This window comes from Canis lupus, chromosome 14 (genome assembly GCF_011100685.1).
Source record: "Canis lupus familiaris isolate Mischka breed German Shepherd chromosome 14, alternate assembly UU_Cfam_GSD_1.0, whole genome shotgun sequence".
Classification (NCBI taxonomy): domain Eukaryota; kingdom Metazoa; phylum Chordata; class Mammalia; order Carnivora; family Canidae; genus Canis; species Canis lupus.
This window is the reverse complement of record NC_049235.1, coordinates 43639412-43658491: the sequence shown is the minus strand read 5'-3', so window position 1 is coordinate 43658491 and position 19080 is coordinate 43639412. Positions and strand designations below refer to the sequence as shown.

The 19080-nt window shown below is 55.6% G+C and overlaps 1 protein-coding gene across 8 annotated transcripts in view; it reads right to left on the bottom strand.

The window, feature by feature from the left end:
* MINDY4 (MINDY lysine 48 deubiquitinase 4) overlaps positions 1–19080 on the bottom strand; it is a 104232-nt gene that overhangs the window by 9558 nt on the left and 75594 nt on the right. For 6 of the 8 annotated variants that reach the window (XR_005369671.1, XR_005369670.1, XM_038557239.1 and 3 more), the window contains exons 14-16: positions 9763–9826; positions 6421–6582; positions 22–202 (exon numbers count right to left, since the gene is read on the bottom strand). Coding sequence is in view for 5 of the 8 variants with exons in the window: in XM_038557239.1 (XP_038413167.1) it covers positions 22–202; positions 6421–6582; positions 9763–9826 (407 nt within the window). In the remaining 3 variants the exon portion in view is untranslated. Of the gene's footprint in view, positions 1–21; positions 203–2726; positions 2805–4943; positions 5378–6420; positions 6583–9762; positions 9827–19080 lie in introns of those variants that run through there. The other 2 variants (XR_005369672.1, XM_038557242.1) reach the window with 2 other exon arrangements.

Below are 19080 nucleotides of genomic sequence, written 5' to 3'. Positions count from 1 at the left end.
CAGGCCAGGGGGGGGGCGCACCAACGGTCAGCCGGATCTGCTCCTGCTGGTTGGCCAGACCGTCGTAGTAGTACAGGTCAAAGAGCCTCTCGGCCCTCCAGTCTCGCAGGAGCTCGAGCTGCAGGCTGAAGAGGACGCTGAAGTGGCTCTCACTGCACACCACCCAGATGGGGAACTTCGGCGTCTTCAGGAAGCAGCCCACCTGGGAGAGGGAAAGGAAGAGGGAGCAGATACAGAGGCCTGTGTTAGCCCCAGGGAAAGGGCCCGAGCATCCTCCATCTAACCCAGGGTAGGGCTGGGGTCTCTCTGGGTCTCTCAGAGAGACCTGCTGGGGATCACGGCCCTTGAGCCATGCTGAGAGTCTCTTGCGCTGCTTGCAGACATGGACTCATCTCCCAGAGCCATCCCCACCACTCTCAAGGCCTTTCCCTCACACACGGTAATTGCTTTAAGGTGCCCCAGCCTGAAACCCACGAGTCCCCACTGCTTCCTCTCCCACACCTAGCTGGCTCACAGTGCTGCCCATCCTGCCTCCAGAAGCTCCCCTGCAGCCAGCCACTCCTCCCCAAACAATGACCTCCTGATTTTTCCACACCCCCACCCCGCAGCTGCACCAGCCTCTCACCAGCCCTCGAATACGCCAGCACAGCAGGCCCCTGTGCCTGTGCATCCACCGTCCACCACCTAGAGCACTGGGTGGAGGAGACACCTCTCCTCCCCTTCCAGGTCCTGCATCACCCAAATGACCCAAACAAGTGAACACAAATCCCCTCCCTCTGGCTCCCGGGTGGGGGGTTACTAGGGAGTAGGTACTAGGAAGCAGGTACTAGGTACCAGGTACCCACCTGCAGTACACTACTGCCTCACCCGGCTGCGCCAGCCTGCCCCCTGCACGCTGGACTATGCCCTTAGCACCGAACGCTGGGGTTATAAGTCAACATAAGCAAATGTTTGACAAATGCAGGTCCTCATGCATGACGTGGAACTCGAACTAGATAGAACTTTACCTTGAAGAGAGGTGGGCTTGGAGCCATGGGGAAAAGGGAGAGAGGGCCTCTGGGTGAGTAGTCTTGGGGGGCGGGGGGGTTCCAGGAAAGAATGTCCAGAGACATCCAGGGACTAGCAGGGTATTAGGGAAAGAGCACAGGGGACGGAGAGGATAAGAAGCTGGGACTTTCTGATGACTCTCTTAGAAAGCTCCTCAAGGAGGACTTCTTCCATGGCAGAGGAGTGTTTGTGGAAGGCAGATGGCATGGAGCATGCCCTAGGACCCTCAGTGCTGCTGCTGTTCAGGGTAGAGGAGTGACAGGAACCCTCTGCAAAGTCCAGCTCAGGGGCCTGGATGGCTCTGCCCCTTGGGCCAGCCATCCCTCTATGTGCTCTCTCCCTGTCACCTGTGCCTCCCTGGGGCAGCACCTCTCCCAACCCTAGGCCCTGGTTTAGTCAGCTCTGTGCATGCCATGGGCCAGGCTGATTCTGGCCTAATCCCCACCAGCCCCAGGGAGATGTTTGCATGCTCAGGTATTTACAGCCACAGCCTGCGGATTAAGGAAAGAATGGGAATTATTTTTCCAGTGGGGAGAAGGGCATACTTTCTCTGGCCTGTCACAGAAGAGTGGCCGAGCAGTCTTCCTGGGGCCCCTCGGAGCCCTCCTGGGAGCAGACTCTGGGCTGGGGTGTCTCAGACAGGGGGGCTGTGCTCAGAAGGCCCTGAACCAGGTCCCTGGTAAAAGACTTGCCCATAAACAGCTGCCTCCTCCAGAGGGCCAAGCATCCTGCCCCGCCCCCACCTGGCCAGTAGGGCCCTCACCCCAGCCCCTTGTGACATTAAAACGTGACTACAGAGCTCTCTTGGTGGATGTGGGGGAATTAGATGCCTTAGAGACGGGGCTGGACGTGCCTAAACCCTACTGCAAACTTGGCTCCTGTTCCAGGCTCAAAAGAGGCTTTTCTGGCGAGGGCCTCACCTCGAACAGTGAGCCTTCTTGGGGACCCAGGGCTCGTTTGCTGCAAGGAAAAGAGCTGTGCAACCTGCCAGGGGGCAGGCGTCTACATAAGCAGCCACCCTGAATTTTCCAGCAGAGGGACAAAAGGGCAGCTTGCCATTTATTTATTCAATGGTCAAAAGATTGCAGGCAAAAAAAAGCTGCCCAGAGACTTTATAAATGAGTTTTCTCATTCAGGAGCCCCCTCCAAGTGGGTGACATTTTCCAAAGATGAAATTCGCTTCCTCTGGGTTTGGAGGTAGCTGGCCGAAGGCCCTCGGGCAAGGAGGGAAGGTGGGGGGCACACTTCCTTCGGTACAGTCTCAGGCTTGCTCCTGGCAGAGGTGCATATGGCACCATTAGGAATCACGTGTAAAGGCGGATTCTTTTTTTTTTTTTAAGATTTTATTTATTCATTCATGAAAGACACACACACATAGAGAGGCAGAGACACAGGCAGAGGGAGAAGCAGGCTCCATGCAGGGAGCCTGACGTGGGACTCGATCCCCAGACTCCAGGATCACACCCTGAGCCAAAGGTAGATGCTCAACTGCTGAGCCACCCAGGCATCTGCAAGGGGGATTCTTAAATCCCTTTGCAGAGGTGAGGTGAGTGACGGCCCCACACCCAGCTGTGGACCGCCAGCTTAGAGGCCCTAATTTGAAAAAAAACAATGTTTGGTTGCTGGCAGTCACCACCTGTCATCTCCAAGGGTAACTGTCATTCACTGTCATGACTTACGCTTTGGTCCCAGGCACTGTGCTCGACCATGGGGGTACAGCAAAGGAGGAAACAAGGCCAGTCTTGTCCTCAGGGGGGCTCACCAGATTCATGGGGATGACAGAGAGTAAACAAATAGTCATACAGAGACATTTGCACTGCACTGCCCTGAATCTACGGTGCAAGCAGAGTCACCTTAATTGTTTGTTTCACTAAGAAAGAAAGCTGGCCATCAAAGTCTGACACGCCCTCGACTGCAAGAGCGCCTCCAAATCTCAGAAACACTCAAAAGTGTGAAAAGTTTGCATCTCAAAAGCAATGAAATGGGACACTTGGAATGAGGAGGCGGCCTAGGAAGGAAAGCATGATGGTTCCATGATGGAGAAGGACAAAGTGGCAGGGGACCATGAGAGTGGACCCCTCTTTAGATGGCTGATTAGGTCAGGAGAGGCTTCCCTTGAGAAGTGACAGTTAAGTCAAAAGGTGAAGGGATGAAACAGTAGGGACAGCGCTCGTGGGGCCTTGCAGATTGTGCTAAGTTCAGGGTTTCGGGCTCTGCCTTAGTTAGCTGGGGCCGCCATGACAAAGTCCCACAGACCCAGTGGCTCAAACAACAGAAATTTGTTTCCTCACAGTCCTGGAGGCTGGAAGTTCCAGATCCAGGGGTGGACAGGACTGGTTTCTCCTGAGGCCTCTCTGCTTGGCTTGCAGATGACCGTCTCCACTGTGTGTGTCTGTGTCCTAATCCCCTCCTCTTGTAAGGACGCTAGTCAACTGGATTAAGGGTCACGCAGATGACCTCATTTTAACATAATCACTTCTTCCAAGGCCCTGCGTCCAAATACAGTCACATTCTGAGGTACTGGGTGTTGGTGCTTCAATGTGTGGATCTGTGAGGGGATACCATTCAGCCCCCAATGGCCTCAGAGGTTGGCAAAACCACCGACAGGAGGGAAGCAAACAATGATGTGATTCAGTCTACTCTTTTAAAGACCACACTGGCTTCAGTGAAGGACCAGAAGGGGGTGGAGACAGAGGCCATAGGCGTCACAGGTGTCCAGACCAGCACCTGGTGCCTTGGACCATGGCAGAAATGGACAGACTGGAGAAAGGACTCCAGGTAGGAGCCACATGACCTCCTGGTGGTTCAGGCATGGTCCTGGGTTTGAAAAAGTTGGGGCTATTTGCGGAGCGGGGGGGAAACAGGAGGAGGACGCTGCTGGCAGAGCTCTTCCTGCCAGGTTTAGTCTCTGCTCAGGTCCCTTCACGGGGACAGCAAGGAACGTGCCCTGCAGGGCATGGGAGAAGGGCTGCAGTTAAACACCTGGTCCCACGCTGTCCTTTCCTGGACTGCCAGTCCCCGCCTCGCCCCCCCACCACAATCACCTTGAGCCAGCGGGGGTTGGCCTTCCAATTGCAGCCCCCTATGTGAGCTCTGCGGTGGCGAGAGTGAGGTGCAATTCAGGTGGGCAAGACCGGCCCCCGGGGGTCATGGAGAGCCAGCGGAGGTCCAGGAAGGACAGCCAGGCTGGGGCGGGAGGCTGGCTAGTTCAGCAGGAGTGCGTTTCTCGGCCCAGAGGCTCCTCTGCTTCCCCAGCAGGCACATCCGGAGTGCGGGTCATCTCATACGCTCACTGATGGGCAGGCCCTTACCCCCAGCGCACACATATTCAGTGAGGGCCCCAGAATCAGGCTCCCAGCTAGAGCCTGTAGTGAGAAGCCCCGGATAGGCTGAGTAGCAGGCAGGCCCACTTCTGCCTTCTGTGAGAGAAAGTCTAAGCCTTACAAGAATAGCCCCACTGTGGATGCCAATCCCCCAAGCTGTCCCAAGTACCAGATCTTCCCCATGGCCACACTGGTGCTGCCCAGCGGAGGGGGACCAGGTCTGAGCATGGATGCCAAACCTCCTGGATTCCTGCCACACCCAACACGGCCAACCATGTAGAACCAGAGGAATTCAGTGACAGAAGGGATGGCAGGTGGTGGCAACAGAGAGGACAGGCTTTGTCTACGCTGCCAGACCTCTACCTTCTCCTTCAGAGGCCCAGTCCTCAGTGAGCTCTGGGGAAGAGGGTCGGCCTGAGGGTCCTTCCTTAGAGAGCTTGCAGCCCCAAGGCAGAGGAGCAAACATCCTCTTGCTGCAGAAAGATACAAGCCGCAGTCTTTGGTCAAGCATATAACAGCAAAGGGGGGTCTGTGTGAAGACAAGAATTTGGAAACTTGTAGGGCCTGAACTTCTTCAATCAGCATTTTATTCCAAGGGAAGGACGACCCCCAACTGATGTTCCCATCAATTACCCTCCACGGACCGAAGGAAAATAGTTTACTTTTTGACCAACGCCCTCAACACAAGAATGAAACCAGGGCTCATGGTAAGCCTGGGGATTCCACGAGCCCGGCCAAGGTTACCTCTCTCAGCCCATGGAATTTCGGGCTGAATATTTTCAGAGCCCACCCAGGGCTGGATGCTCAGGGGCCCCAGTGCTTCTCTTGGGCCACGTGGCCACATTCCTGGGCTCCCTCCTGACACCAGTAAATCAGGGAGGGAACCACTATCGTTCTTTTCTCCCCAAGTCTCTGGAGACCATGAGTCGGCTTTCTGTCCTTGGGGGTAGGATCTGGGGACGCCGGCGCACCACATGTTCCATTAGCAACAGGACAGCACACCTGAACTTGCGACATGAGAGAAGGGCACCATGAAACCAACCAGAAAACAATGTCTTCTCTGAAGATACAAAAACCGAGACTCACAGAAGGTCTAGCAGCAAGCTGGGACAGGGGCCCAGTGCTAACCTCGTAGAGACATGCAGCCACCCTACCCTGCCCAGCTTCATAGAGGCCTAGCCCTTTCCAAGACCCTGGCTGCAGGGACAGAGGAGAGAAAGGGACCCGTACACCAGCAAACAGACTGAGTGGCCTGTTAGGGGTTGAACTGGGCCCTCAAAAAGACATGTGGAGATCCTAGCCCCCAGAACGTGACCTTACTTGGAATTAGAGTTGTTGTAGGTGTAACTAGTTAAGAGGAGGTTAGTGGAGGAGAGCAAGCCCTTAGCTCCACGTGACCGATGTCCTTATAAAGAAAGGAGAAGGCACATGGGGAGAAGATGGCTGTGGGATGACAGATGGGAGAGATTGGACTGGTGGACCCACCAGCCAAAGAATGATGCCAAGGATTGCCAGAGAACACCAGCAGTTGGAAGGGATGAGAGTGGATTCTCCCGATGGGTTTCAGTGGGAACACAGACTTGCTGACATCTTGATTTTAGACTTCAGCTGTGCGAACTTCTGCTCCAGGACAAATCTCTATCGTTTTAAGCACCCAGTTTGTGGTGCTTTATTGTGGCTGACCTAGGAAGCTCTGACAAGGCCTGAAACTTTCGATCCCATCCCTAGAGAAGACCCCATTCCCCTGCCTCCAGCCAGCACACTCATACACCCTGCCTCTGCTCAGACCCCCAGTCACACTGTAAATCCCTAGGAGTCCCTTTGAAACCGCCTTTCCCAGAACACGGTTTGGGCTGGCTTTGGGCACGAATTACATGCCAGTACTCAATGGCAGTGAGGTTAGACTTCTTCCCAAACCTTCTGTGATTGAGAATGGACCAAATTCTGCCCGGCTCTGGGAACCTGAGTTGAACTTCCTTTCCCCCGCCTTCCTTCTCACTGTCCCAGGGAGCGGCGCCCCTCCATCTCCAGAGACTTGAGCTCCCGGTACCTGGCACACATTGTAGTGCTCAAAGAGAGATAAGAATCCAATGTCGCTGCGTGCAGCAATGCCTTTGAGTAGCGTGATGTTCCCGTTCCCAGAATCCAGCTCAACCACGTCGTTGAAAACATTGGACACAGCTTTCCCGGTCAGGAGCAGATTGACAAGTTCCTGTAGATGAAAGAAAGGGGAAAGGCTTGTTCAGGGTTGATCGGGAACAAGAAAAAAAAAAAAAAAAAAGGTGAAAAAGGAAGGAAAGCAAGGAGGGAGAGACCAAAATCACAGGGGGCTGGGCCTTCGGGTTCCCACCAGCCCGCAGGGAAAGCTGCCAGGGGTTCCCAGCCAAGCGACCCTCGGAACTCATCGTGATCTTTACTTCATGGGCGTTCACTGGATGACAGGTGTGCACAGGCCCCTGTCCCGAGCCTGGGTGGCAGCAGGAAAGTGGGGGTGTCCTGCTGGAGGGAAAGAATGGCTCCCAATCTCGGGCATCCGGGTCTAGGGCAGGGATCAGGTGTGTCCCTGTGCGGCTGAAACACAATGTAGGATGTGACTGGGACTATAAAAAATGTGTGCTCGGAGCACTCCAGGGCCAGGCGGGCACAGGACCACATGGCTGAGTCAGAGCCACTTTGTAGAGAAGCCACATTTGGGTGGGTCTTGAAGGATGGCATTTTTTTTTTCATAAACTTTTGTATTTTGAAATAATTTTAGACTCAGAAGAATTTGTAAAAATAGTACTGAGTTCCTGTGCACCCTTCACCCAGCTTCCCCCAACGATAACATCTTACACAACCAGCACTGGTTATCAACACCAGGAAGCAGACAATGGGGCAAACACCAAGAATGCAACTCTAGGCCTTATTTGGATTTCATAGGCGATGCGGGGTCTTTGAGCAGGGAGGGAGAGTGGAAGCCTGCAGAGGCAGACAGGTGGAGGTGGCGGGGAGCCCTGGTCTGGGTTCTAGATCTGCCCCTGCCCTCGTTGGCCGAGTGCCATCACGCACTCGTTGGCCATGTGACTTGTGCCGCACAGCCAAGAGGCCAACAAGCCCGCTGACCCCGGAACCGGGAGACCAGTGACCTGTGGAGCCCTGTTCCTCTGGCGGTCTCCTTCAGCCAGAGCCTTCTGCATCAAGGTGGCAGGAGAGGATTTACCAACTACACAGCTAGTTAGTAACAGAGCTGGACTTCCGCCTACATTTTCAGGCTCCCTGCCTGGTGTCCTTCCCTCACCCCTCATGTGTTACCCTCAGGGTAGCCCCTGGCCACGGAAGGTCCCAGATGAACGGTGGCCACTACAAGCCTGCCGCACAGCTGAGGAAGGATCTGAGTGAGGCCAGCCTTGGCACTTGGGCGGGCGGGACCCTCTGTCGGGCCCGCTCTGTCAGGGCTGGTGTGCGTGGAAGGCCAGCAGGCAGCAGTCGCCCCCACGGTACGTGGGAATAGCCGTGATAGCCCTTTCCCAGCATAAACTCTGGAGGGAAGAGTTCACAGAAGTGTTTTCCCCTGAATTGTAATAGCCATGCCCCAGTTAATAAATCCCTCCGTCAACACCAAGACCCCTGCCCCGGTGACAGTAAAAGAGGCCCCCTCTGATGGCCACAGAGGGAACCCCATTGGAGGGAGATAGCGAAAGGGCCCCATTGTGTCCTTACAGAGGAAATGAGAAAGAATTTGGAGGAAATGTCTGCTCTGAGATACTGCACCTCAGGGGCAGTGGCCCCGCTAAGAAAGGCGCGGCGTTTTTCAGATGGGTTCGAGTTTTCCCATGTGGTTCTCAGGGGAAGAAAAAGGTTCTTGCTCCCCATCTGTCTCAAACCCTCCTCAGCACAAGGAAGCCCACTTGAAATGGGGAAGGCAGGGGAAATAGGCTGCTCCCTGCCCCAAGACTCAAAATCACGCCGTGGCAGAGCATACTGGTCATGGAGACCCTTGCTATCCAAAGTGTGGTCCATGGACCAGCAGCATCCCCTCTGGGAAGCCTGGGAGAAATTCAGAACTTCAGGCTCCAGGCCAGACCCACTGAATCTGAGCCTGCTCTTCCACAGGACTCCCAGGGGATTCATGTGCATGCACGTCAAAGTTCAAGAAGCAATGCTTTATGGGCACCTGGGTGGCTCAGCGGCTGAGCATATGCCTTCAGCTCAGGGTGTGATCCCAGGTCCTGGGATGGAGTCCCGCATTAGGCTCCCTGTGAGGAGCCTGCATCTCCCTCTGCCTGTGTCTCTACCTCTCTCTGTGTGTCTCTCATGAATAAATAAATAAAATCTTAAAAAAAAAAAAAAAGCAGCAGCAGCAATGGTTTAGTCCATGCTCTTTGGTCTACAAAAGAAGGAACTGGGGCTTAGGGAGAGGAAGAAGATCAGCCCAGCTCATTCGTGTGTGAAACAGTGAACATGGCTCAGAACCAGCCCAAGATTCCGGTCCAGCATCTTCTACACACCCCCTTGGCTGTCCACGCCTGCTTATATGTCTCTTTTTGCCTGCTGAGGGAGAAGCTCCCACCAAGAAGACAGGCCCCCCAGAGAGGGCATGAGGCCATCCCAGGTAGATAGGAAGGCAGCTGCTCACCCTGAGGACTTCCTCTAGGAAGGTGGGCTTCAGCCAACCCAGCAGCCCCTCAGCTTCCCGGCACAAACCTCAGGCCCCAAGCTGGCCCCTGCCCGGTACCTGGCTACGTTGGCAGAGCGGACACAAGTAAGCCAGGACCCTCAGGACAGCTGGGTCCTCGGTTGCGCCCAACAGACTCCACAACTCTGCCCAGCCTGTCTGTGCTATACATGCTGCTCCGTGTGCATCAAGGGTCAGAGATAACTATGGCCTGGTGGCCATTCTGGTGGCCTGGCCATGCAGAGAAAGGCACAGACGGAAGCCAGGTGCAGCATCTGGTGCCTCATCCTAATGCTCCCTGATAGGATCAGGAGCAGATCTCCTCCCTGGTGTCACTGGCTGTCTGGTGGGAGGATCGATGATGTGTGTAAGGGTTCCTCCTGCCCCATGAGACCCCTCAAGGTCTCTCGTGAGGCTGCAGAGGTGAGGGTCATTGCCAAGATGGTGCCCTGTGCAAACATAAAGGGTGCCATGGGGCTCTGACTGGGGCTCTGGGCTGTGTGGCGCCTGGCTCTGTCCTTTGCATACCCTGCAGTGCCAAGCACACAGATGAGGCACAGCAAGTTCTCCAGAAGTGGAAGCTGAACTGAGTGGCCTTTCAGGGTCTCCTTGACAGTGAAGTCCAGCAGAGGCTGGCACGTGAAAGCTGCTTGGAGAAGGGTGGCAGGGGCCAAGAAAGAAGGCAGGAGGAAGGAAAAGAAGTGCCCTGCTGCCCAGTGCCCCACTGCACCCCCTGACCTGGGTGCAGTATCCATGTGCTCCAATCAGGTGGCTGGTGGGGACATCAAAGTCTTGGCGGACACTAGAAAACACAGAAGAGGTGGTATTAGCATGCCTCTGCCTGACTCAGGCCTCCTGGGCAAACCTCACTGGGGGACCAGGGGCTCCCTCGTGTTCCAGGCTGAGGCCCAGAATTCTGGATCTGGGGGCAACTCAGGGCTCTGCAGCGCATGCTCACTCTGCTCTGGGCAATGGCCTCCATCTGGCTTCACCAGGGCCACCACCAACATGCAGAAGAGTGATGCAAGCATGACACAGCAGAGAGGCCCCTGAATTTGGGATCCAGCATCCCACATTCACACCCCAACTGCCACTTACCAGAGTGGGAACTGGGACAGCCCCTTCCATCTCCCGGCCTTAGTCTGTGAGCCCGCTCAGTGGGATTGATGGTCTCTAACACCTGCTAGAATCCTAATACAACAGCTGCCACCACCTGGGCACAGGCCTCATACCAGGCCCTCTACACACATAATTCCCCAAATGCCAAGAGGAAACCAAAGCTCAGAGAAGTACTGACTTGCCCAGGGCACTGGGTGTGTGGGCTATGGAGCTGGTGGGGGACCCAGCAGCCAGCCTTAAGGCCTGCGCTCTCCCGACCCCAGGTCACCACAATGGCTCTACCCTCAGAAGGGGGCCCCCCAAAAGACATGTGGTGAAAAGCCCCTTTGCCAAAACACATCCCTCAAACCAGAAAAAAACGATTTCTTAGGGCAGTATGGAGCTGGGGACCAGGTGTCATTGTCAGCAGGGCTCTGTCATATGTGAGGCCAGCACCAGGAGGCAGCCCCACCCCTCCACGAATCTCAAAGCTCTCCCACCATCTAGAAAGCCCAGGTCTAGGACACAATTGCTTTTACCTACCCCCACGTAAGTCCTTTGGGAAACCAAGTGTTATTGTTGACCAGAACCGTGGACGGTTGGACAGGAAAGAGCCACCATCTATGGAACGCGCCTGGAGGATGCCAATTACAGCCCTGCCCCCAGCGAAGTAGGATCACTATATTTTATAGACATGGAGAGACTCAGAAGGGCATCGCTGGAGGTGACGGGAGGCTGCCGCACAGTCCTGGGGCACGCTGCCAGCCCAGCGCTGTGCCCATGGCCCGGCCTGCCCCCTCCAGCCCCACCCCAAAGAGACCACAGACAGACAGCCCAGAGGAAAGGGCTCAGCAATCACAATGTTTGTTTTCTCTTTTAGTGGAAGAGAAGAGAAGCCTGGTCTCAATTTTATGCTTTAAATCTAAGATCTGCCATAAGTCCACAAACCTAAAACACCCTGGTCCTGTATCCTTCCCAAACGAGTTTAGAAACTCAAGCTCCATGACCTTTGCTGGAGAAATGCTTTCTTGTGGTTTTTAATAACCGTGGCCAAATGGGGATGGTTTGCGGTCCACACGGCAAGATGGGCCGGGTTGGCACTGCAGGGGCCCGGCGGAGAAGTACAGAGGCCTGAGGGTCCTGGGAAGGGCCTGGGAGGCTCACCCATCAGAGAAGCCCAGTAGGCCGGGGAAGGAGCCGGCTGGGGCGCCAAATGGCCAAAGGCAGCGCTCGACTGGCGCTCGTTCAGGCAGAAGAATTGATGGAAACGTTCTGCGCAGCATATATGGGCATCTTCTAAAGGGAAGAAAATAACCTCAAAGGAGCCCTGGGTGGACTGATAATCATCACTGGCTCCGAGCCAGCCCAAAGCTTTCAGAAGCGGTCCGATCTTCATCATCTCACAGCCTCGTGCTCACCCAGCGGGTTTGAGAGCCTGCGTCAGCTGAGAGCGGAGAGACAGGCAGAAAGGACAATGGGAGGAAATGGTAATTGCATCCTTAGGTGCAAACACGATGGGAAATTCAGGAGTGAGCGCTGAGCTTGAAAGGGAGGAACGTCTGCATTTCACATTAGGGCACTCGCAAGACGCCAGGGAGCAGCTTACGGCTTAAGAGATTTACAACTTTGGCAAATCTAGATGCCCAGACCTCCCTCTAGGGGAATTCCCTGGAGAGCTGAGTGTGAGGAGTCCTTGAGCAAAGGAAAAACGGGCTCTGCTCTGCCCAGAGAGAGGGCAGTTCAAAGGGCAGGGCCATCACCAAGCTGGTGGTCCAGCCCCAGCCAGCCGTGTGGCAGCCAATCTCTCCTCTCCAGGCCTCAGTCTCCCCTCTTGTGACATAAGGCCCTTGCACAAGATGAGTGGTGTTGGGCACCTGGGTGGCTCAATGGTTGAGTATGTGCCTTTGGCTCACGGCAGCATCCCGGGGTCCTGGGATCGAGTCCCACAGGCTCCCTGCTTATCCCTCTACCTAGGTCTTTGCCTCTTTCTCTGTCTCATATGAATAAATAAATAAAATCTTAAAAAAAAAAAAAAAGATGAATGGTGTTATGGGCTGAGCTGTGTTCCCCCAAATTCCTATGTTGAAGCATCGACCCCAGTACCTCAGGATGTGGCTGTATTCAGAGACAGGGCCTTTAAAGGAGTGATTTAAGATCCCCGAGCCCATCAGGGTGGGCCGGAGTCCAATCTGCCTGGGTCCCTGCAAGAACAGGATACCAGAGATACAAGCTCACAGGAGAAAGACCATGTGAGGACACAGAAGCAGGCAGCCACCCCTCAGGCCCAGGAGAGAGGCTGCAGAGGAAACCAACCCTGCTGATGCCTCGATCTTGGACTGCCAGCCCCCAGAACTGTGAGTTTCTGTTGTTTCAGCCACCGAGGCTGTGGTGCTTTGTTATGGCAACCCCAGCAAATTAACACGAGCAGCCTCCAATGTCTGTTTAGACTTAGAGCTCTTTCTTCGAATGTAATCTCCTAGGCAGACACCAAACATATAAGACATAAAGGCAGAGCTGCTCTGGCTGAGGGGTCCCCTCTTTCTCTCTCCTCCAACACCTGTAGCCTCTTGGGGGAACCCCCAGGTCTCCAAGGTCGTGCAGCCTCCTGGGAGCAAGTGCTGAATCAGAGGAGGGGTTGCCTGGGCTCTGAGGTCCCCATACCTGCTGGGCTTCTGAGCCACAAGCTGTGATGAACCCTTCCCTGGGATCGATGCCATTCCATCCAATGAGCAGGCTCTGCCTTCCACAGTCCACTTGGGGGACTAGGACAACGCTGGGCTCTAAAAAATTCTGCACAGCCCAGGGCCAGCTACTGGGCTAGGTGACAGGAGCCAGGAGGAGCCACAGCCTGATGACACCAGTACCCCGAGGCTCTTGGCACTGGAGACCCCTCAGGGAGCAGGAGCTGACCTGGATTTTCGATTCCAAGAAGCATAGGGAAGGAGGAGCCTGAATGGATCCGCCCAGGGCAGGGACCCTTATGAGAAGGGGCTTGGCCCTGGCTGCCCTGCTACTAACCTCCTCAGCATTCTGAGAGCAAATGGCCAGAACCTGGACCCACGGTTGGAGTGACAGTTCGCCACAGAAGTATCCAGAGGAAGAGGAACAGAGAGCTCTGCCCAGGATGCCAGCAAGGGCTGCTTCTCCCAGCTGTGCCCCCAGCGAGAGCTCCCAGAGACCAGGCACTGTACCAAGACACAGAACAAAGAGGACACCGGGGCTGGCAGAGCCCTCAGGGCTCAGCAGTTTGCAGATGGAAAGATGGGTGCCTCGTGAAAGGAACACAAGCGGCCCAGGGCTAGTGACAGGTGCCAGCCCGGACTCAGCACCCGAAGCGGGGCTAGAGCTCCACGGGCTCCCTCCAGTCACTCCTCCTCACACGTCTTAGAGGGGCAGCTTTTGAGCTGAGCCACTGAGCAGCTTACAGTGCTTGCGCCTCAGAATCTGCAGAACCTATGAGCTCGCTTTCAAACACATCCTCTCCTAAAGCCCCATAAGGCCCAAAGAGCAAGAACCACCTAGGGGGATAGTGAGGCCTGGCCAGGAGAAGGGACCTGTGGTCTTGTGATCACACAGCCAGCCAGCAGGCAGGACTGTGTCCCCACACAGAGTCCACTGTGGCCTGAACCATGTCGTGCTCAGCCTGGCTGGCCAACTCCAGGCAGCTCCAAGAGCCTCGAAGCCCCACTCCTGGTCCCACCCGCGCTGGCGGGGGCACGGCTTGTCCCTTCACACTAAAGCCTCCCCAACATGCATCTGAACATGTGAATCTGGGCATCTTGTGCAGAAGTTTCTCAATAAGAAGGAAGTATATGTCTCCATGGCCCAGAGACACGGTTCCTGCCTACAGTCAAAGCCACTCACCTAAAATCAATGTCCGCGAGGTGGAGTCAGTGGCCAGCTCGGCCTCAGACTGGCCGTGTAACCTCAGGCAAATCCCTGCCTCTCTCTCAGACTGTGTCTTCACTTATAAAAGCAGAGGACTGGAGCGAGGGGTCTCAAGGGACCTTCTGGGATGTGAACAAGTGTGCCTGGTTCGTGACTCTGATGTTGAAAATATCATGCCTAAAATAGGTGGTAATTAACCCAGGAGAATCCGGCCAGCCACCTCCCTTCCACCTGACCCCAGAGCACCGGGCCTCAGGAGCACCACCACACCCTGCTCTGGCTGGTCCTCCCTACCGCCCCCTCCCCTGAGAATCCTATTGATTTGTGAGGACAAACCAACAGTGAGAAGGGCAGCTTGGAACAACTACGAGAACCTGGGCTCCGAAGTCAGGGGGCCCTGGATTTGAATCCAGCCACTGCCACTTACCAGCTGTCCCCCTTCTAAGCCTGCCTCCCCCTGCAGTAGGGGTGGGATGATGCCTCCCTTTACTATAGACTGTTGTGAGAGTGAGGTGAACTATATAAAGCATCTGGCATTTGGTAAATGTCACTTCCTTTTTCCTACGATAACAACAATAACAACAACTAAAAACACAATGACCGAGAGGTCACGATTCCCGCAACCTCAAACTACTCGTGTGGCAGCCAAGAACCCAGAATAAATGGAGGTCTGCGAGCAGTTGAAAGTAACTATGAATATCTAAAAAGGATTTGGGTAGAGCGGATATTGACTGTTTTCCCAGGAAGGCCTGCAGGGAGTGGACGATGAGTCAGGACACCTGGGTGGCAGGCCCCCACTGCCACCTGCACTTTGGGACCTTCTGCAAACAAACTGCTTTCCATCTCTGGGCCTTTGGTGGGTCACTCCCTGATGGGGATAATGATATGCACCTCAAAGATCTGTTGCAGTAAGGGCCCTGGCCACTCAAGGACCTCACAAACAGCACAGGGCTCCACAGGTTAGAGGGGCTGGCTGTTACTTCTGCTCCCCAGGCAGGGGCCAGGACAGGAAGGGGCTGGGTGGGGACCTGAGGGATGGGGCACAGTGCATGGATGGAGAGAAACGAGTGGGCCTGGAAGAAGGAAGGGAAAGTAGAAGTGTCCAAGGCCTTCCCGAGCTGTCCCCCTCCTCACCACCCACAAGACCCCGCCACCTTCCTTCTCAACCAGACCTTGTGCAATGGTTCCCTGCAAACCCCCATCACTGGCCTTTGCCTGCTTTGTTCTTGGGCCTGCCAAAACCCTTCCCACATATCCCTCAGAGCCCAGCCGAACGTCGCCTCTTCCATAAAGCTACTCCCTCACCGCAGGACAGATGTGCCCCACTCTCTCCTGAGCCAGCCCTCTTCCTTAGAGCACCTGCCAATGCTTTTCCTGTGCCTGCCTCATCCCTCCAGGCAGCAAGGACTTTGAGGGCTAGGGTTATGTTGGGTTCATCTGGCCCCCTGGCACCCAGAATTGGACTCTAACTCGGCAGATGCACAGCAAAGGGGCCCTAAATCATGTAAGCCTGGCCCACACCCATCCGAGGAGAAGCTATAAGGAAGGCCCTGATGGAGCAGCCTCCAGAAGCTGAATCCCAGGAGGTGTGTGGAGGCAGGCGGAAGGAAGCATCCCACCCAAGCAACTGAGGTTGGTCTGGAACAGAAGATCCTTCCAAAATAGTCCATTGCCTCTCCCTCCTCCCAAGGCCCATCCTCTGTATCTGGACACCCAAGCCCTTCGAGGAACACAGAGGACTGGCTCGTGGGTAGGAATGCTAGATGCACTGAGAGTCAGGAGCCTCTCCTAGCTCTGCCGCTCACCCCAGGGTGCTCTGGGCTTAGTTGCCCTCATCTGCCACAGGGGCTCAATGTTCCCAGGCAGACCTACTGCCCTCAGCCACACCCCGCTGCCACTCACCAGCCAGGACTTGCCACCTCAGCAGCCTGGGGCCGGGCCTGCTTTGGCCCAGGCCATGCCGGCAGAAATTAAATGGAGAAGGAAGCTGGTGGACAGGCGTCTGGTTTGGGATGGGCCTACTTAGGGGTCTTGTTTCCCACCTCTCCTTCTAAGTTGGCAGACACAGCAGGGCAGTGCCTGTCATTCCTCCCCTAGCCCAGGAAGGGCAGGCAGGCATCGAGTCTTAGACTGGAGGCCAGGACACTCAGGGATGGTGTCAACTTGCCACCAACCTGCCCTAATTTCTTAGAGCCTTGGTCCCTTCATCTGTAAAATGGAATAATGGCCCCAGGTCTTTGGGCTGCTCCTTGGGTTGCTACACGCCTTCAAACCCCAGAGTGGCACTGAGGACCCTCCCTGTCTCCTCCACCTGTGGTGAGCCTGGGTCTCCAGCCCCTGCTTCCCAAGGGGTAAGAGGCCCCCACAGGGTCCCCAGAGGGAGCCGCTGAGAGATCTCCAGGACACAGCTCTGGCCCACTGTGGAGGGGACACGGGAGCAGGTGGCCAGAGAGAGGGTCTCCTGTTTCCAGTGACAGAGGTACCTGCAAGCCCTTTGGTACCCGTCACCTTGGTCTCCTCAGACACATTTGCTGAAAGCGCTCACAGGCATGGCCGCTGCCCTAATCTGAATCAAGGTTACAGAGGACTCGGAGGTCACTGAGGAAGCTCCTCTCCTCCTGTTTCCCAGCTATACTCAAAAGATGTTGGCAGGTTAGGCAGGAAAGGCCTGTAGGCCCCCTGTCCTGTCTCTCCTGTTGCACGTGGGAGGCCCAGGTGAGAGAGGCCAAGGGCTTTGTTCAAGGAGCACAAAGCGGCTACTGTGTGGGGCCGGGGTGCCTAGGTTGGGTGCTTCTGTGTGCACCACGTTATTCTGGGCTGGAGGAGTCCAGGCAGGCGAGCAGGAGGATGGAGGAGGAAGCTGGGGGGTATCCCACCTCCCCCACCCCTGTCACAACAGCATAGCTGGGACCACCAAGAACAGCCTCCTGCTCAAATCCTTATGCCACAAGCCCCTGGCCCAGCCCACGACTGAAGGATCTGGAAGCTTTGTCGTTGCTTTTCTTCATTTCCAACGGGAGCCTGTGGGGGCCTACATTAAGGTCCAGATCTGACCCACCCCCAAAGTCACATCTACTCTCCTGTTCCTGGACGCCTCCCAAACTCCCAGTTCCTGACGAGACAGCCGTCCCTTTCCCAGTCAGCGTGTGCCCCTCTGTGGGTCCTGCCTGCCTTCTGGGCCCTCCGTGTCCACACGCCCCGTGATGGATGCAGCCCAGACCTGTCCACCATGAGGTGTCAGGAACGGGTCGTGGCTGCCAGCAGGCCGAGGAGCGCTGGGGAAAGGGTTTCCACAGGGCACCTGGGTGGCTCATCTGGTTAAGCATCGTCTGCCTCAGCTTGGGTCTTGATCTCAGGGTCCTGGGATGGAGCCCCGTGTCAGGCTCCGTGCTCAGCGGGGAGTGTGCTTCTCCTTCCCCTTCTCCCTCTGCCTCTCCCCCTGCTTAGGCTCTCTCTCTTTCTGAAATAAATAAAATCTTTAAAAAGGTGGGGGGATTCCTCTCCACGGGGCTCACTGGAGCCTACCACGCAGCAGGGCCCCCCTGGGAACACAGCTGAGACAGAGGAAAGAAGCGTGACGGGACAGAAGGAGGGACACCATGTCCCAAGGACGCTGTCTGGTTCCTGGATCCAGCCACTCCTAAAGCTGTGGGCTTTTGATATGAATCAATTAATAGTGCTGTTTTCTGCTTACATTGGCTAAGAATCAAGTTTCTGCCACTTGCCTTTGCGTTACCAACACTCATGGCTGGCTTGCATTTCAGGGCTATTTCCACAAAGAAATAAACTGTGCTGTTGTTCTTCCTCTCCTGGAGAAAGTTACAGAGAGCCACAAAGCCACCATGGTGTGGGTACTGCCCTTCACCCTCAGTGCCTGGCTTGATCTGTTCACAAATGACCAGCAGATGACAAACTACTACCCATTTTGGACTTTAAATCAAGATTGTCCTCTGAATGGCCCCAAGTTGCCCCTGCAATGAATGCCACGGGTCTGAGGCATGAAAAGGGTCTCTTCCCAAACTGTCCCCCCTCTACCACCACCTAGGCCTAAGCCACCCCATGGGCGTCTCCGGAGCCCTCCCTTGTGCCAGGACCTGGATCACTGCTCACTCCCTGGGCTGGAGCACCCTTGCACTGCATTGTGCAGGTCTGGCTCTGAGCTGGCCTGACCCCAGGGCCCCGAGCATCTTTGGGACTTGTGACAACATGCTGGGGAAAGTTCTAGGCCACACAGTTCAAAAGGCAGTGGCACTAGGTAAGCATCAAAGCCTGTATGAGATTTACTGTAAGCAACTCAAGATCTTAGGAAGGAAAATAGATGGCTGGAAATCAAGTGGATAAAAATAAAACCTTCACAAGGCTTTGCAGTCGGCCCCAGTAAACAAAACTCAAAGGCCAGCTTCAGTACGGTTATTTCAGCCTCTGAGGGTAAAGTGGCCAGGCTGTGCCAGGCTGCATCTGCATCTGCCCTTGGTGCCCTCACCCTGGCTCCCCCCAGAGCTGGGAACAACCACTGGACAGAAGGCACTGACTTGGGTGCAAGGCCTGCCCCTGGGCCTCGGGGCCCCTGCTAGAGAGGGAGGGACGGCCATGCCCTCAGTCACACACACAATCACACAATCAAGTCACCTTCACACCATCTCGAACATAACCACCAACTCCCACATCATCTCACACCCAGCCCCACAACCTCACGGGAGCCCTCATGCACGCACACGCCACCACAAGTGCACACGTACTCGCTGTACTTGTAGAGCACTGGAGGCTTGTTCCCAGCCCCCCACTCTGTTTCTCCCGGGCTGCACAGCACATGATCTGGGCGACCGCTCTCCTTGGGCTACCAGGTCATGTTTTCAACTGCCCAAAGTAGTAACAGATCACCCTGAGACGGCATCAAAGGGTTTGGCGACACTGAATCCGAACCTCAGAGCAGGAAGGCCCTCAGGGATCGTCTGGCCCTACTCCTGTTAAGCTTCTCCAAACAGGGGTCTCCTGGGGCCAGTCTGGGAGACAGGGAGGGGCAGGAAGGGGTCTCCACCTCTCCCCCATTACCACCACCACCCCCACTCT